Here is a 15,526-nt window from a genome sequence, read left to right on the forward strand (position 1 = left end):
CAGTTTCCAAGAACTTCAAATTTATTTGCTGGACTAGTCGAAAAAGAGAGAAAGGAAGTTAGTGAATGACAAATGGGTCCAATATAATAAAATAATATGTATTGAAACAGGTGAAGAGATAAGTTATTGTATGAGTTAGGCTCCAATCTGACGTGGAGGCTCTCGTAGCCAAGTGCTTGTCGCAATTAAGCAGTAGAGTCCTGGTCGATCGTCGTCTTCGAGGTTCTCTTGTCGCTTTCTGCCCTATCGAGAGAGAAGCAAAGAAAAAGCCTGCGGTTCTCCCCGTGCCCGCCGCTCGCTGGATTCTCGTCAGGTCAACAGACAGGCAGGCCAGCGGGCGCAGCGGCCACGACCGGCAGGCCGCCGGCCGGATCCTCGGCTTTCGTTGGGGAATCGACCTTTCGGAGTCGGAGGCTCGGACGGGGCCCTGCCCTGACGAACACGGCGGCTCTGGAATACACCAAGCGCCATGTGATGATGTGAGCCGCATCGATCTCTGTCCCTTCCCCCGTCGAACTCCATTCACCATTGTTCAAAAAAAAGAAGATAATTTCTAATGTGCCAAAAAAGAAGATAATTTCTAACGTGCTATCGTTGTGTCTATAACACGTGTCCCCGTAGTCACTGACAGTGGCATATAAGCTAAGGATTTATAATTTTTTTAAAAAAAATGAATTTAGAATTTAACCAATTGAATGTAAGAAATTATTTTGTAAGAAAAAACTTCGGTTTCTAGCTACCACGGTGACACAGACGCAATGTATAGATCTAATTTCTTACCATATTTTCTTTTTCTTACTTAGTAGCTACTCCTTAATAGAGGAGCCTACCGGTACCACCGTGGCGGTATTGGGACGCCGCATAGGGGCCGCGCCCCAGTGTGCAAGCGTCTTGGATCTAGCCCTGGGATGCGCTCCCCACCTGGAGACGCACCAACCGAGCTATACGAGGCTTGCCATGTTTTCCTGGAAAGGAATCTTGCTTCCTGAGGAGTGAGGGAGCCCTTGCTATTATAAGGGCGTGTTTGGCACAGCTCTAAGCAGCTCCAGATCCTAAAAAAACAGCTCCACTCCAAATTTTTCTAGCCAAACGCCTCAGCTCCACGAACTCCAGATCCGTAAAAAATATGAATCTAGCTCCCAACTCCACCAATTCCAGGGAGCACCTCAAGGGGTGCTCTACAAACTCTAATTTTGTGGAGTTGGTGGAAATTACCCACCTTTGCCATCCATTACACATACCCCTTCGCCTTCTTCTTTTTTCCGTCGTCTCCCAGCCGCGGCGCCTCCTCTTCCCGCGACGCCTCCTTTTCCGCCTCCTCTTCCGATCTCCTTCCCTGGGCGCCGGCGCCGCCGATCATCACGGCATCCGGGTGGCCGGAGATCCGCCGGGATGTCGAACTCGGTTCCTCCTCCACCGCCTCCTCCGTTTTCCTCCTCCAATCAACCCAGAAGAAACCCTAGGGTAGGCCTTCGTCCTCCATCTGCAGGCGGCGGCGTGGCTGGCCATGACGTCCTTGGGGCGGCCGACGTTGGGGGCGTGGGCGCGGCTGGCAGTGTGCAGGGCGTGGGTGCGGCCGGCCTTCATGGCCCGGGCATGGCCGGTGGCCACAAGGGCCTGGGCGCGGACGGCCTTCATGGCCTGGGCGTGGACGCCAGCCAGCAGGGTCTGGGCGCGGCCGGCGGGCAGCACGGCCCGGGCGACATGGCGGGAACTGGTGCGGCATCGGCATCCGGTGGTAGCAGACGTGGCAACAAAAAATCAAGGGATGATGAGGTATATTTTTCTTCTATCTAGAATTTCATACATGTGTTGTCTTAGCCAATTTCAACAATGTTATGGAGAATCATGGATAGGGTGATCAAATGGCTTGGAATGATGAGCATACCGCACTTGTTTGCAAGTTGTTCGCTGAACAAGTTAGAAAAGGAAATAGGCCAAACACTCATTTGAATAATGTGGGCTATACCGAGGTGAATGAAAGGTTTTTTCAGTGTACCGGTATTATGTTGAAAAAATCTCAACATAAGAACAAATGGGACAAGTTGAAGGCTGATTTAGGTGCTTGGAGAAAATTGATGAGGAAACAAACCGGAACCGGTTGGAATTGGGACAAGGGAACTATCAACATGGATGCCGAGTGGTGGAAAAAAAACAAAAAATGTGAGCACTTCTCATGCATCTAATATTTTTCTTTATTTCTATAATTTGAATACAATACAATTGCTTACTGTAGTTTAATTATTTAGGACATACCTGGCGTCGGGAAATTTAAGAATAGGCCTCTCCAAAATGAAGATGAGATGAATGTAATGTTTGGGAGCATCATAAATGAAGAGATAGATCATTGGAATCCTATGTCTTCCAACCCGATCATACCCCCTAGTGGAGATGCCCCCCCCCTCATATTGGCTTGGACGACAATGATGAAGAAAATGATATGGGTGCTAATATTGACTCCGACAATGGTGATGAGGTTTTGGAAGTATCTCCTACACCTGGCAATGCTAAGAGAAAGGCTCATATTATTCTTGAAAAACCTAACAAGAAACCCAAGTCTACCACTGCACTTGTTATACAAGAACATATTTCCAAGATGTCAGAGAGTGCTCAGTCTTTGGTGTCTTCTAGGCAAGCAGGGATCACCATTGAACAAGTCATGGAACATGTCATTGCATGTGGGGCTGACCTTGGGAGTGATGAGCATTTTGTGGCAAGTGAGCTGTTTGTGAAGAAAGAACAGAGGGAAATGTTCATGACTATTCCAACCAATGAGGCTAGGTTCAATTGGCTTAAGAGGAAGTATGACATGATATTTGGGAAGTGATGACTTCAGTCTAGTGCCAGGGGTTTATCTGTGTAGTCATTTTATTTATGCCATATGGATGTTATTTTCTATTTACTTATGTCATGTGGACCGTTTATTTATTTATGTCGTGAGGACAAATGATCTATCTGTGTCATGTGGAGAAATTATCTATTTGTGTCATGTGATCATGTGGAGAAATTATCTATCTGTGTCATGTGGCATTAATTATATGTCATGTATAATTTTTTGCTGGACATCCTCTCATTTTATTAATTATTGCAGATGTCTAGTGATGATTCTAGTGACGAGAATGAGGAATTTTTGAAAATGATCTTAGGAGGTGCTATGCTGGGTCAAATATATGTTGACATGTTTCTTACTAAAAACCCTACAAGGACGTCTACGACAAGTGGAATGGGGTTTATGTTGGAGCTTTTCAACACTCCTGGAGAATGCCATAGCCAACTGCGCATGGGTACAGAAATTTTCTTCGACCTCCATGGGCTATTGGTTCAGAGGTATGGGTTGAAAGCATCGCTGCACATGTCAACTATAGAGAGTTTAGGCATTTTATTATTCATTTGTGCGGGAAATGAGTCCAACAGAAAATGTCAAAATCGATTCAAGCACTCCGGTGAAACTATTAGTAGAAAATTTGAAGATGTTCTTTACTGTTTGATGGACATGGCAAAGGATTTCATTAGGCCAAAAGACCCAAATTTTCATAGGATCCATAGGAGGATAAGGTATGATAAGCGGGCGTATCCATATTTCAAAGATTGCATTGGAGCACTTGATGGCACACATATTCGGGTTTCACTTCCACCGGATGAGCAAGTGAGGTATATTGGGAAAACAGGGATACCCACCCAAAATGTTTTAGCAGTTTGTGATTTCGATATGCGATTCACATATGTGTCAACGGGACAACCGGGATCTATGCATGACACAAGTGTGCTATACAATGCATTGAGTGTGGACGAGAAATTCTTTCCGCATCCTCCAAAAGGTAAAAATAATGTCAATAATTAAATTACAACCATTAACCATGAAACTATGTTATTAATTTTTTATATCATTTGTAGGTAAATATTACATGGTCGACGCGGGGTATCCTAATCGCCCCGGTTATCTAGCACCATATAAGGGTGAGAGGTATCATATGCCTGAGTGGCATAGAGGTACGGAACCTAGAACCCCGAAGGAAAAATTCAATCACAAACATTCATCAATTCGCAATGTGATTGAGAGATCTTTTGGCTTATTGAAAATGAAGTGGCAAATTCTTTACAAGATGGGGAACTACCCCATGTGGAAGCAAAAAATGGTAGTGGTTGCTTGTATGGTCCTCCACAATTTCATTCGTGAGCATAACAGTGAGGATGCAGACTTCGCTCGGTTTGATCGTGATCCTAATTTTATGCCTACCATACCGAAAAGGTACAAACGATTTGCTGTTCCAGCAGATGCATCAGATACATCTACTGCGGAAGCCAGTGCCACTTGTATGGATATTTTTCGGGATGAAATTGCCACAGCACTCGCTCTTGGGTGGAACTAGATTGTAATGGATTAGTGAAATATTTCTTAGCATTTGAACAATTGATGTGTGTTAAAAGAGTGTGATGATCAAAGTTGTTACATAATCAAATGTATGGCATGTCAATTTGTTATTTGAAAAAAAAATTCCACCTTGCGCCATGCACATTTCTGTTTTAGGTGCAGCAAGGGAGAAAAGGACAGCAAACAAAAAAACAAGGGCAAAGAAGGGAAATCCAATCAAAACCTCTGTTTCCGAAGCTGGAGTTGTTACTTTTGCCAAACACATTTCTGCAGTTCCAGAATAAAAGCCCAGCTCCGCGGTAGAGCTGCTCTGTGGTGGAGCAGCAGCTCCAGAGCTGGTTTGGCAGAGTTGGAGCTCTGCCAAACACGCCCTAAGTCCGCAACTTTCGCTTTTGTAAGCATTGCAAACTGCTAATCCTTTTAACGTCTCTGCAATAATGCTACAGCTTTTGGCTCGGACGAAAGATGAAGCGCCCGTGCGTGCAGCGGCAATATCCCTGAACCCTGATTAGCCATGGCCACGGTCGAAGATTTGCGTGGGGCCTCGGTCCAACTGGTCCAAAAGGTGGAGTCGACACAGAAAATCTGGCACGGATCCGCATCGATCAGTGTCTCTTGGAGCCATGCACGATAAAGAGCCGGGATATATGTTGCCAACATGGCCGATGGATGGTCATCGATTGGAGTCGCCAATATCTTCTAAGAGCAAGTGTTATAAAAGACTGAAAGTTAGCTGACATCCTACGTGAAAGAGAGAGAAAGTATGAGAGAGAAGGGAGCAAGCGACTAGCGAGACGCTCTCTCGAGCGGGCGGAGACCAGGGTTAACCGAACCGACCGGTCCGGTCAAACTGCCGCCCTCCGGTAGCGGTTTACCGGACCGGTTTGACCGGTAACCGGTGGAAACCGGTTGAATTCAAATCCAAATTCAAATAAATTCAAAAAATCCCGTGCAACCGGTTCCGACCGGTTTACCGGCCGGTTTTACCGGTTTACCGGTCGGTTTGACCGGTTTGAATTCAAATTCAAATTCAATAGCTCCCGTGCAACCGGTTTACCGGCCGGTTTTACCGGTTTACCGACCGGTTTGACCGGTTTACCGGCCGGTTTGACCGGTTTGACCGGTGGGCTTTAATGGGCCGGCCCATTTTTTTCTTTTTTCTTTTTTGATTTAACTTTAAATCCCCGCAAACTATACTAAATGAACGAATTTTTGAGAAAATTTGATACTATTAGATTCATTGCACCTTGAAGTATTTTTAGAAATTTTTTGAGAATTTTTCATTTTTTAAATTTAAATTTAAATTTTGAATTTTGGCCGGTTGGGTACCGGACCAAACCGGAACCGGGCCGGACCGGTCAAACCGGACCGGTTCCCACCGGTTTGGTGAACCTTGGCGGAGACGTGCTGCTGCGCGTACTATTGGCTGGCACGGTCTGCTCTGCATTAATTGAATGTAGGGTCCACCTCTGGGACGCCTTCTTGCAGTCTGCTCGGTCTAATCAAAGCTGATTTACATGGGCCAAACACGGCCGCTCTCTTCCTCGCGTTAAGCTCTCCATGTAGTGCCAGCAGAGATAAAGTCATTAACTAGATCGACGGTCAACTTGCGACACACGAGTTTGCGAAGCACATTTGCAGGGCAGTAATCTGCCTATTTTACAAGCAACAACAGCTTGGAAACTTCGACGTCATCACGGTATAAAACGCTTAATAAGAGCTCCACACGTGCCTCACTAGTAATAGGCAATGATTCATCTGCAGTAATGGACTGAGGTCCCTCCTTTAATACGAAGGGAGCAAAGTGATGCCAAGTGAAATCCTACCATCGATGTCGTGCCACGAATTGTGTACCCCCTCCTTTCCAAAATATACTTCGTTTAATTTTTTGATCCAAATTTAACCACTCATCTTGTTCAAAAAATTTGTACGAATATAGTCAAATTTAAATTATTTTTGAAAAACTTTTATTAATAAAACAAACCACAACAAAAAAGTAATATTTTATATAAATTTTTAAATAAAAGAGTGGTCAAATTTGAGGTAAAAAAAATAAAATTCTAATTTGGAACGAAGGAAGCAGCACGCACAAATTTGAGCTAAGCCCGGCGGATGCATCCACCCATATAGATATGGTCTACACATAAGGCCACCTCCAGCAGGGTAGCGAAATCGCTAGTACTACTCGGCGGAGAGAGAGCGCAGCACGCAGGCATGCTGACATCTCGGTAGAGGTGCAGTGAGGAGAGAAACTTTGGAATCCGTTCGAGACAAGCGACCAACCTACCGCTAGCGAGCTGTTTTTTCTACTTTTATCGATTTGAATATTATTTCCATTGGCGATGTCGCCAGCCATTGGAGGAGGCTATAGTTGGCCATGCAGCCTGTGACCCGGTGGCCCGCCCGGAAGCCCATTTTTTTGGCCCGGCCCAAACCTGGCCCGCCCCGGTCCATTTCGTGCCCCGGGCTGGCACGGCTCGTGTCCCGTGCCCGTGCTTGGGCCGGCACCCCCGCCCGTGGGCCGACACGGCCCGGCACGGAGTTACCAGGCCGGCCCGGTAGTGGCCCGGTAACTCCAACCGGCGGCCGGCCGGCCCAGCCCAGCTGGCCAGGGGAGGGGGCACCGGGGCAGGGAGTATATTACTCACCCGCCCGCAGTTCCCCCCGCCCGTAACCCTAGCCCCCATTCCATTCCCTCGCGGCCTCGCCTCGCGCCCCCCGTCGCCTCGATCCCGCCGCCGCTCCGCTCCGCTCCGCTCCCCGCCCGTAACCCTAGTCCCCCATTCCATTCCATTCCGGCCGGCGAGCGGCGACCCGCACGGCCGCACCCGCTTCCGCTGCCGGCTTGTCGTCTTCCCTTCAGTCTCCTGTGAGTAGATCTCCGGTTCCGTCGCTCCGGTGAGCATATCTCGCGCTCCTACGCACCTCGCTGGCTCGCTCCAATCCTGGCCGGAGTTCGCAGTAGTCTTTGCCGTCTCGCCGTCGTTGTCTCTTCTCTCTACGGCTCCTGGCTCTGGCTGCACAAGTCTCGTAACCCTAACCCTAACCATAACCCTCGTCTTCCATCTCCATTCTTTTCCCTACCCCTAACCCTCGTCTTTCATCTCCGTCTTGTCTCTTGTGCAGGTCTCGTGCACTCGGGGCTGCCGGCCGTTGAGGAACGGAGCCGCCGAGGGTTGATGCGAAGGTGGGCTGCACCCTGAGGTCGTCGTGATGGACGACATGGAGGAGTACACCATCAACGATGACCTCAGGGCGTGTGGCCTGCCCGCGAATGACGACGACGACCTGACTGCCGGCGTTGAGGCATTGTTCGGTAGCAGTGTTGCTCCGATCAATGTCGATGCCCCTGATGATGCCGGCGCTGGTGCTGGAGGTGATGGCGTCGGCGCGTCGGTGACTCAGACGCCGGCCTCGACGCCTACTGCTTCTACTGCCAACAACATCGTGCTGAAGCGTGCCAGGTCTGGTGCCTGGAACGACTTCGAGCCTATCTTTGAGACCTTGCCCTCTGGCAAGCAGGTACGAATCGCTGCCAAGTGCCGCCACTGTAATCATGTTCTGTCTGCTCGATCTGCTTCTGGTACTGGACATCTGCTCCGTCACCAGGCGCAATGCGTCAAGAAAGCTAAGCATGCTGCTTTAGTGCAGTCCCGCATCCAGTTCAATGGTGATGGTTCAGTCACTGGTTGGCAATACAAACCCGATGTTTCTCGGAGAGAGCTGTGCCGGTTGATTTCTAGACTTGATTTGCCTCTTGGTTTTGGTTATGAAGAAGCATTTGAGGAGTACATTCAGCGTGCTCACAATCCTTGTTTTTCTAGAGTCTCTAGACAGACCACTACTAGAGATTTGGAAAAATACTTTCTTGAGCGTCGTACTTCTCTAATTGATAGCTTGCGTTCTGTTACATCTGTTTGCCTCACTTCTGACATTTGGTCGGGCAATGCTAAGGAAGACTATTTTAGTGTGGTTGCTCATTTTGTTTCTACTGATTGGGAGTTAGAGAAGAGAGTCATTGGGCTTAGGCTCATTGATTGCTCACATAATGGTGTTAACATTGCTGAACGTGTTGAATCTGTTGTTCATGAGTTTGGTTTGACAGATAAGATCTTTGCTGTGATCCTTGATAATGCTTCTTCTAATTCCAGAGCTATGTCAAAGCTCATTCCTAAGTTTGTTGGTTATCTTGGTCCTGATCCAGCACCACTTGACAATGTTAACAGAGAAAATGACAATGCATTGCGTGGACTCTTGCACCAGCGATGCGTATGTCACATTATAAATCTCATTGTCAAATCTGGTTTGAAAAGGATCAAGTCTTATCTTGAGCCTTTTAGAACTGCAATCTCTTATTTGAACTCTTCTAACCAACGCATTGGTGAATTTCATAACTATTGCATTGTTAAGGGGGTTAAACCTCGCAAGTTTGGTTTGGATATGGATGTGAGATGGAACTCTACCTATCTCATGCTCAAGCATCTCATACCATACAAGGGCACTTTCTCGACCTTTATTGCTGCTAATTATGGTTTGGTTAATGGTGAGCCACTACTCAGTGAAGGTCATTGGGCTGTTGTTGAGAAAATCATGGAGTTTCTTGGAATTTTTTATGAATCAACTGTTGCTTTGTCTGGTGTTGATTATTCTAATTACTTTACTAAGGTAAGAGCTGAACTGTACAAATTATATAACAAGTATGAAAACAAGTATGGTGCAGTTAGGTTGCAGAGGCCCTCCAACATATCAGGATCATCTGGTAAGAAAAAAAATGCTTGGGGTAAGATATATGGAGCTGCTGGTACAAGTCCCTCTTCTCCTGCTCTTGTATCTACATCTTCTGCTGTATCTGTGCCTCTTGTTTCAGAGTTGGCTTCCTACTTGGACAGCGACACTGCCACCTGCTTTGATGATTATTTTGACATAATAATTTGGTGGCATGAGCACAAACTGACATATCCCATTCTGTCCATACTAGCAAAAGATGTTATGTCTGTTCCAGTTTCTACTGTTGTTAGGATCACCGGGGTGTCCGACCCTAGAGGGGGAGGGGGTGAATAGGGTCGCTAATCGCTTTCTATCCTAGGGCTCAAACTACTTGCATAAGATAAACCTAACACGTCCTATACATGCTAGTTATGACTAAGGTTTATCTTTGCTACTCTCTACTTACCCCAAAAAACTTGCAACCTATAGCCAATCCTAAACAAACTAACTAGGAAAGTAAAGGCACACAAGATAAAGTAAATACGGAAACGTAATATGGTAAGTAAAGAGGTAAGTGCAAGAGGGATGCAAACTCCCGAGTAGACACGGTCATGTAACGTGGTTCGGCACAAACGCCTACGTCCACGGGACACCGAGGCTCTTCCGATCACCGTCTTGCCCTACGCCACCAAGGCGATGCCGGTAAGCAAAGGCAAGTGCCCACAAGACACCGAGTCTCGTGCACCGCCACCGTCTCTCTCGGTCACCCAGCCGAAATCCACTACGGAGCTTCTCCACCAAGGAGGGGGTCTCCTCTTCCCCCGCACAAAGTGTCTTTGCCACTCCACACCAAATCGGAGGGTCACAAGACGGATCACAAGGATTGCTTGCCGCAGCAAGACTTCTCTCAAGGGAGCTCTCGCAAGAACTAATCCCTATTACAAGCACTAAGCACTCTCACAAGTGTGCTTAAGCCTATATGATGTACAATGAAGTTCTATGGTGGTTGGAGGTGATCTTTGGCTCTTTATACTTCCTTTGTCTCCAGCACTCACAAATGAGCCGTGGGGTGGCATATATATATAGCCCACACACCCCAAACTAGCCGTTGGAAAAAGGCTGACAAAAAACGCTATCACCGGTTAAACCGATGCTCCCGTTTTTGTCATCACCAGTTTAACCGGTGAGTGCATTTTCCAACTAGCCGTTATACTTCAACGACTACCTTAATTGACCGATGTAATCAACCAATGCAGCGTCGGTTTAACCGGTGAGTGTAGTTGCTGAAAAACTAACTCTCTAGACATATGCACCGACGTTCACCAATATCTAGCGTCGGTTCATCCGGTGTATAGATTTTGCCTCAGCTGCTGAGTTCATTGCACCGACGTATTCAACTTTCCTGGCGTCGGTTCAACCGGTGTTACCAAAACTCTCAGACGTGCTCCAAGTCAATGCACCGACGTATGCACCTTCGGGCCTAGCTACGCCTATCTTCTCTTTGTCATCACTTGAACCTAATAGCCTGAGAATGGACATCTTAACAATCACATTAGTCCAAGTGTTGTGTTGTCTATATCAATCACCAAAACATTATATTAAAATATGGCATGAGAGGTCATTTTCGCTACAACTGTTCTTCGGAATCTTGCTTTAGTCTCACTGGTAGGGTGATCGAGGAGCGTCGATGACGCTTGGCGCCTCATAATGTGGAGTACTTGACCTGCGTCAAGGACTGGGAAGCTGCTGATGCAAGGGAGCAACATGATGTCGAGAAGTTGACGCGAGATTTGGAGTTAAAGTTTGGCATCAAGGACAATGCTGAAGGGCAGGCTGCTGGAAATGAGTAAGTACTTCACAAGTTCACATGGAAATGAGTTAAATCATGATCATTGATTCTTCTATTGTCTGTGTTTGCTAGGTCTGCCCCTGCCAATGGCTAGTTATGAGAAGTGAAGGCAAGGGGCAAGGCTGGGCCTAGGCAAGAGGCCAGCCGCATCACCAAGTTAGCAGTAGTGTTTTGCAATTTGATCTTCTGTTTGTAATGTACTAATGAGTCTGCTGAACTTGAACAATGTGATGTAATTTTGAACAATTATAGAGTTGGGCTGTACTCTTTTTCCTTTCCTAGGGTTTCTCACAAGGGTGAGTTTTACCTAGTAAAGTTTTTAATGAGGCAGCAACACTTGATCACATAGATCAAGTGTTAAAACAGCTCTATAATTGTGTTATCACTTATCAGTTAAGTGATATTTTGCTATATGTCTCTGTGTGTGGCTGGCTGTGATCTGTGATTTTTTTTTTGAATTGCTTGTTAAATTTGGAGTAGGGTGAAATGTATTTTGAACTATGGGCTTCGGGCGGCCCGGCCCGGGCTACAGTGCCGGGCTCCAGCGGGTTGGCTCGGCACGAAACAGGCCCGTGCTTGGGCTGCTGGTAGAGCCCGTGGGCTGGCACGGCACGGCCCGACTTTATATTGGGCCGGCCAGGCACAGCACGGCTAAGAGCGGGCCAGGCCGGGCTCGTGCTAGAGCCGGGCCGGGCGGCCCGAATGGCCATGTATAGAGGAGGCCTAAGAGCAACGAGCTACAAGCCTGCAGCAATGTCCTCAAAAAGCACCACTTCCAAGGCGGCCATACATAGTGCGGAAAATCAAAGCAGCCGCCCGCGGCCGATGCGCCGGATATATGGACGGCAGAGATGTTGTGCCTGACATCGGGATATGTGAACTGACAATTTTTTCTTTCTTTTCGTAATGCCATATACAATTTTATAAAATAAGAAATGCTATCACATACGGTCGACACTCATCACCTGGTACTCCACCAAAAGAGAGTTCTCGCTGGCCGAACTCCAAGGCGACACGGCGGGCGACCCTGCGCCGCCATCCACCTCCGCCCCCAGGCGCCGCGCCTCCGGTGGCTGCCGCCGCGGCGAAGGTCCGGGCAGCGGCAGCGGCCTGCTCTACTCAGCTCGCCCCTCCCTCGCCCACCCACCTATCTCTTCCCCTCCGCCTCCCACCTCCTCTCGGCCACAAACCTCGTCGCGCCCTTCACCGCCGCCGGCCACCGGGGCTGGATCCGGCCTTCTCCTCGCCGGATCTGAGGTACCCAGCCCGGATCCAATCACGTGGGTTCGCGTCGTCGCCGCCGCCGCTTGCCCCGGGGTGACATGCCTCGCTCGTCCCTCGGCCGGAGATTTCAGGTGCGGCGACCTCCCCCACCTCAGCGTCCTCGTCGCGCTGCTCGGCCCGGCGCCCCCCGCGCGCCGGCGGGCCTTCTGCGCTCCCCCGAGCAGCCGAACAAAGCAGTCTCCAGAGCACTCCCTATGGCGACGGGAGCTGCGGCGGCCCCTGTGGCCCTGTCGTTCTGGTGAGCACCACGACCGTGCCTTTCTCCTCTCCCCCAAGAACCACGACGGTTCAACTGAAATGCTCTGAGTTGCCGATTTGTTTGCTAGCTGAATGCTAACCTCTTGATTCGTGCTTCATCCTTTGCAGACTGTAGTGCCGAGGGTGGTCATCCCCTGCCATGGCTGCAAGAATAAGGTCCGGAAGGTGCTCAGGAGCGTCGAAGGTGCGGTGCCTAGCTAGCTAGCTCGATGATGTCCTGGTTTGCTTGCATTCCGGGGCGTTTTGGCTGAATCGTGGTGGTTTTGGTTTGTGTTGGTTTTAGGTGTGCAGAGCGTGATGGTGGAAGCCGCGCAGCTCAAGGTGACGGTGACGGGCACCATGGACGTCGCCACGCTCGTCCAGAGGCTGCACAAGTCCGGCAAGAACGGGGTGCATCTATTAATTGATCAGTGATGCAAAAACATAGGTGCATCTATTACTCGATTATTAGTGGATGCTGTGCCATTTTTGCTCAGATTGAATCGATGGGAGCATTGAGGCATCAAATTATGGAGCACCGTGCTTCTACAACCAGTCAACCTGAGTTCAGCACTGGGAATCGACGGATCGCTGATGCTGCTGCACAAGAACAGGTAGGTCAAGATCCCCTTTCTATGGGTTCCAAGTTCTAGGTATTTAATCTAGGATTTACTATGATTTTTTTCTCTGTCCATGGAATTCCCATGCTTCTGAGGACTACGACGGCTCTCCCTAGGCATCGATTTGAACAAGGATGCATCGCTCGTGCTTATTGGGGATAGGATGCGATGCAGGCTTCTCTGTGATTTCTTTTTCGTGGTGGATGCATCTTTCATTCGATTGGAAAGTTGTGATTAGATCCTCTTTTCCACTGTGCGTGACTATGCTTTTGTGAATCGAATTGATTTCATTTTGCATGATTCACATTTTCTTGTTCTGATGATTTAAATCTGATATTAGGTAGATCATCTGCTAGATCTCTCTTCAAGCACACAATACAAGTTGCATAATCGATCTGTGATCACAGAGGCCAGGCCTGGCAAGGTGCAGCATGGGCCGTGTTCTGCACCGCAACAGTTTCTCTCTTGCACCATATCAACGAGGCAGCTGCAGCTACGACCACAAGGACAAGACCGAGGAGTAGTAGTGGCGCACAAGCCATTAGCAAGCTCAAACAACTGCACGACATGATATTTATGGAGTAATAATTTACGTGTAGCTTGAAACACTTAAAATACATGTACTACTGAGCATGTGCTGATGAAGCTAAAATTTTGCATGAAAATAATGATAGCATGATGTACTCCGTAGCTATCACAAGTTTAGTGCAAAACATATGTGCATGCATCAAAGAATTTGAGATTTCTTACTCTGTAAAATTGCATACATCATATAGAATTTGCACCAAAATATGTGCATATTATCTATCATTCATTTTTTTAATATTTTTTGATATATGAAAATGATATGTGTATATCCATGTTACTATAATATAGTTGCATCAAGTCAGGTGCACTGGATCTCTAAGATTCCACGCTTCCCATTATGCCCAAAAACATGTGCGTCTTGTTTTTTTTATGGAATTTCTCAACCATATAAACTTGGGCACCCTTATTTATTAAATAATTCACATAGTTTCTATATATAGAAAATTATTCAACAAGCAAATGGTATGATGCATGGATATTCATTCATGCACACTATGCAATTAATTTTTTTATTTACCTACATTTAGTACTCCATGCATGAGTCATTTGCTATATTTAATGTTTCGATGTGATTTTGATGAGTTTGGAAAATTTGCGGGAAGTGAACACAACCCTTGTATAGTTGTACTGTACAAGATTCCTAGATTAGAAGCATCCTGCCCATTTCGTACTATGGTTGATATTTTGTACTAAGGTAACTTGGAACATGTAAAAAAAATTGTGCTAATACTCCTTCCTGGCGCAGCATTAATGACCATGTAAAAAAAAGATTCTCTCTCCGGAAGGCTCTGTTTACTGCTGGCCGAACCACGTGGTCACCTGGACGCCTCGAACGAGCTGCTTTAAAAAAATATTTTGCTGCCAAAAAATAGATGCAACTGTTAACAAATACAGTCCACCTGTGCCTTCCGTACCCGCACATCGCTAATCTCAGCGCCATCTCGGTCGTCCAGATTTCCGGCGCACGTGCCACGGGGGGCTCTTTGGATTCTTTGTTGAACCATGCATTTCCTAGCCAAGGCTTTTCCTACAACCTGCACTGAAAACAAAGGCTTGCCCCGCGCCCTGGTTGACTATCGCCTGGGAGCAGGCCCCACGTGTCGGTGGCTTCACACTGAGGTACCAACTACCAAGTGCGGGTTCAGGGTCGCCACGTCGTAAACGTAATCGATATCGTATGCTTCCCTACTAGCCTAGTACTAATAATAATATTTTGCAATTATCTGTTTTTTCCTGCTTCTTAAAAGTGGAAATAAAGTTGGTTATCTATTAAGGTTGTTGATTGTATGTCATGATAACTTTTGTATGCTTATATAGGGATTGTTTCAGTCATTTCAAAGATAGAACTTGGTTCCTCTCGACTTCTACTATTTCTGGAGTATATAATTTACATTCTTTTACATGGAACTACAAGTCTTCATTATGAATATACAAGATAAATACATGCTGAAAGTAAATACCAATGTTAATTATGATATTTTATTATGTTCACGAGCAAGTTCTGATATTTTATTGTATTTAGGATCCTAAAAGAGTCTGACTCTAATCTTAAAAAATTTTGAGCTAAAATATTTTTTTTAAATAGAAACAAAAAATATTCAGAACCAAGTTGGACTGTGAAGAGAAAACATTAGGGCAATGGTCCATTACGACCCCTACCCAGCCCAACTTCGCACCAACATGATCCAATCAATGCTCAAGCGGACACTATGCACGATCTCTCCCTTTGGTGTGAATTGGGACAATTTCCAACCAATCAAGGGTGCGATGGTGAGTAACTTCAAAATTCTCCAATAATCAAACTTCCCCCCCGATAAATATAGCTGATCATGGATAACCCATCCAAACTCCCGTAAACAGAGAATCGTG

The 15,526-nt window shown here is 46.9% G+C and overlaps 1 protein-coding gene across 1 annotated transcript; it reads left to right on the plus strand.

Annotated features, from left to right (window-relative positions):
• The first annotated feature begins 1,015 nt into the window (after positions 1-1,015).
• On the plus strand, positions 1,016-2,762 carry LOC120672248 (pupal cuticle protein 36-like). Its single transcript, XM_039952563.1, has 2 exons — positions 1,016-1,776; positions 1,857-2,762. The coding sequence occupies exons 1-2, from the start codon at positions 1,393-1,395 to the stop codon at positions 2,184-2,186; spliced, it is 714 nt and encodes a 237-aa protein (XP_039808497.1). The 5' UTR covers positions 1,016-1,392; the 3' UTR covers positions 2,187-2,762.
• Positions 2,763-15,526: the final 12,764 nt, after the last annotated feature.

Source organism: Panicum virgatum, chromosome 5N (genome assembly GCF_016808335.1).
Source record: "Panicum virgatum strain AP13 chromosome 5N, P.virgatum_v5, whole genome shotgun sequence".
Taxonomy (NCBI): domain Eukaryota; kingdom Viridiplantae; phylum Streptophyta; class Magnoliopsida; order Poales; family Poaceae; genus Panicum; species Panicum virgatum.

Bases quoted from the DNA above. Each gene is read 5' to 3' on its own strand.
- LOC120672248 (XM_039952563.1), top strand. From the start codon at position 1,393: ATGTCGAACTCGGTTCCTCCTCCACCGCCTCCTCCGTTTTCCTCCTCC. The intron at 1,777-1,856 runs GTATATTTTTCT...AATCATGGATAG, and splicing joins AAAAATCAAGGGATGATGAG to GGTGATCAAATGGCTTGGAA.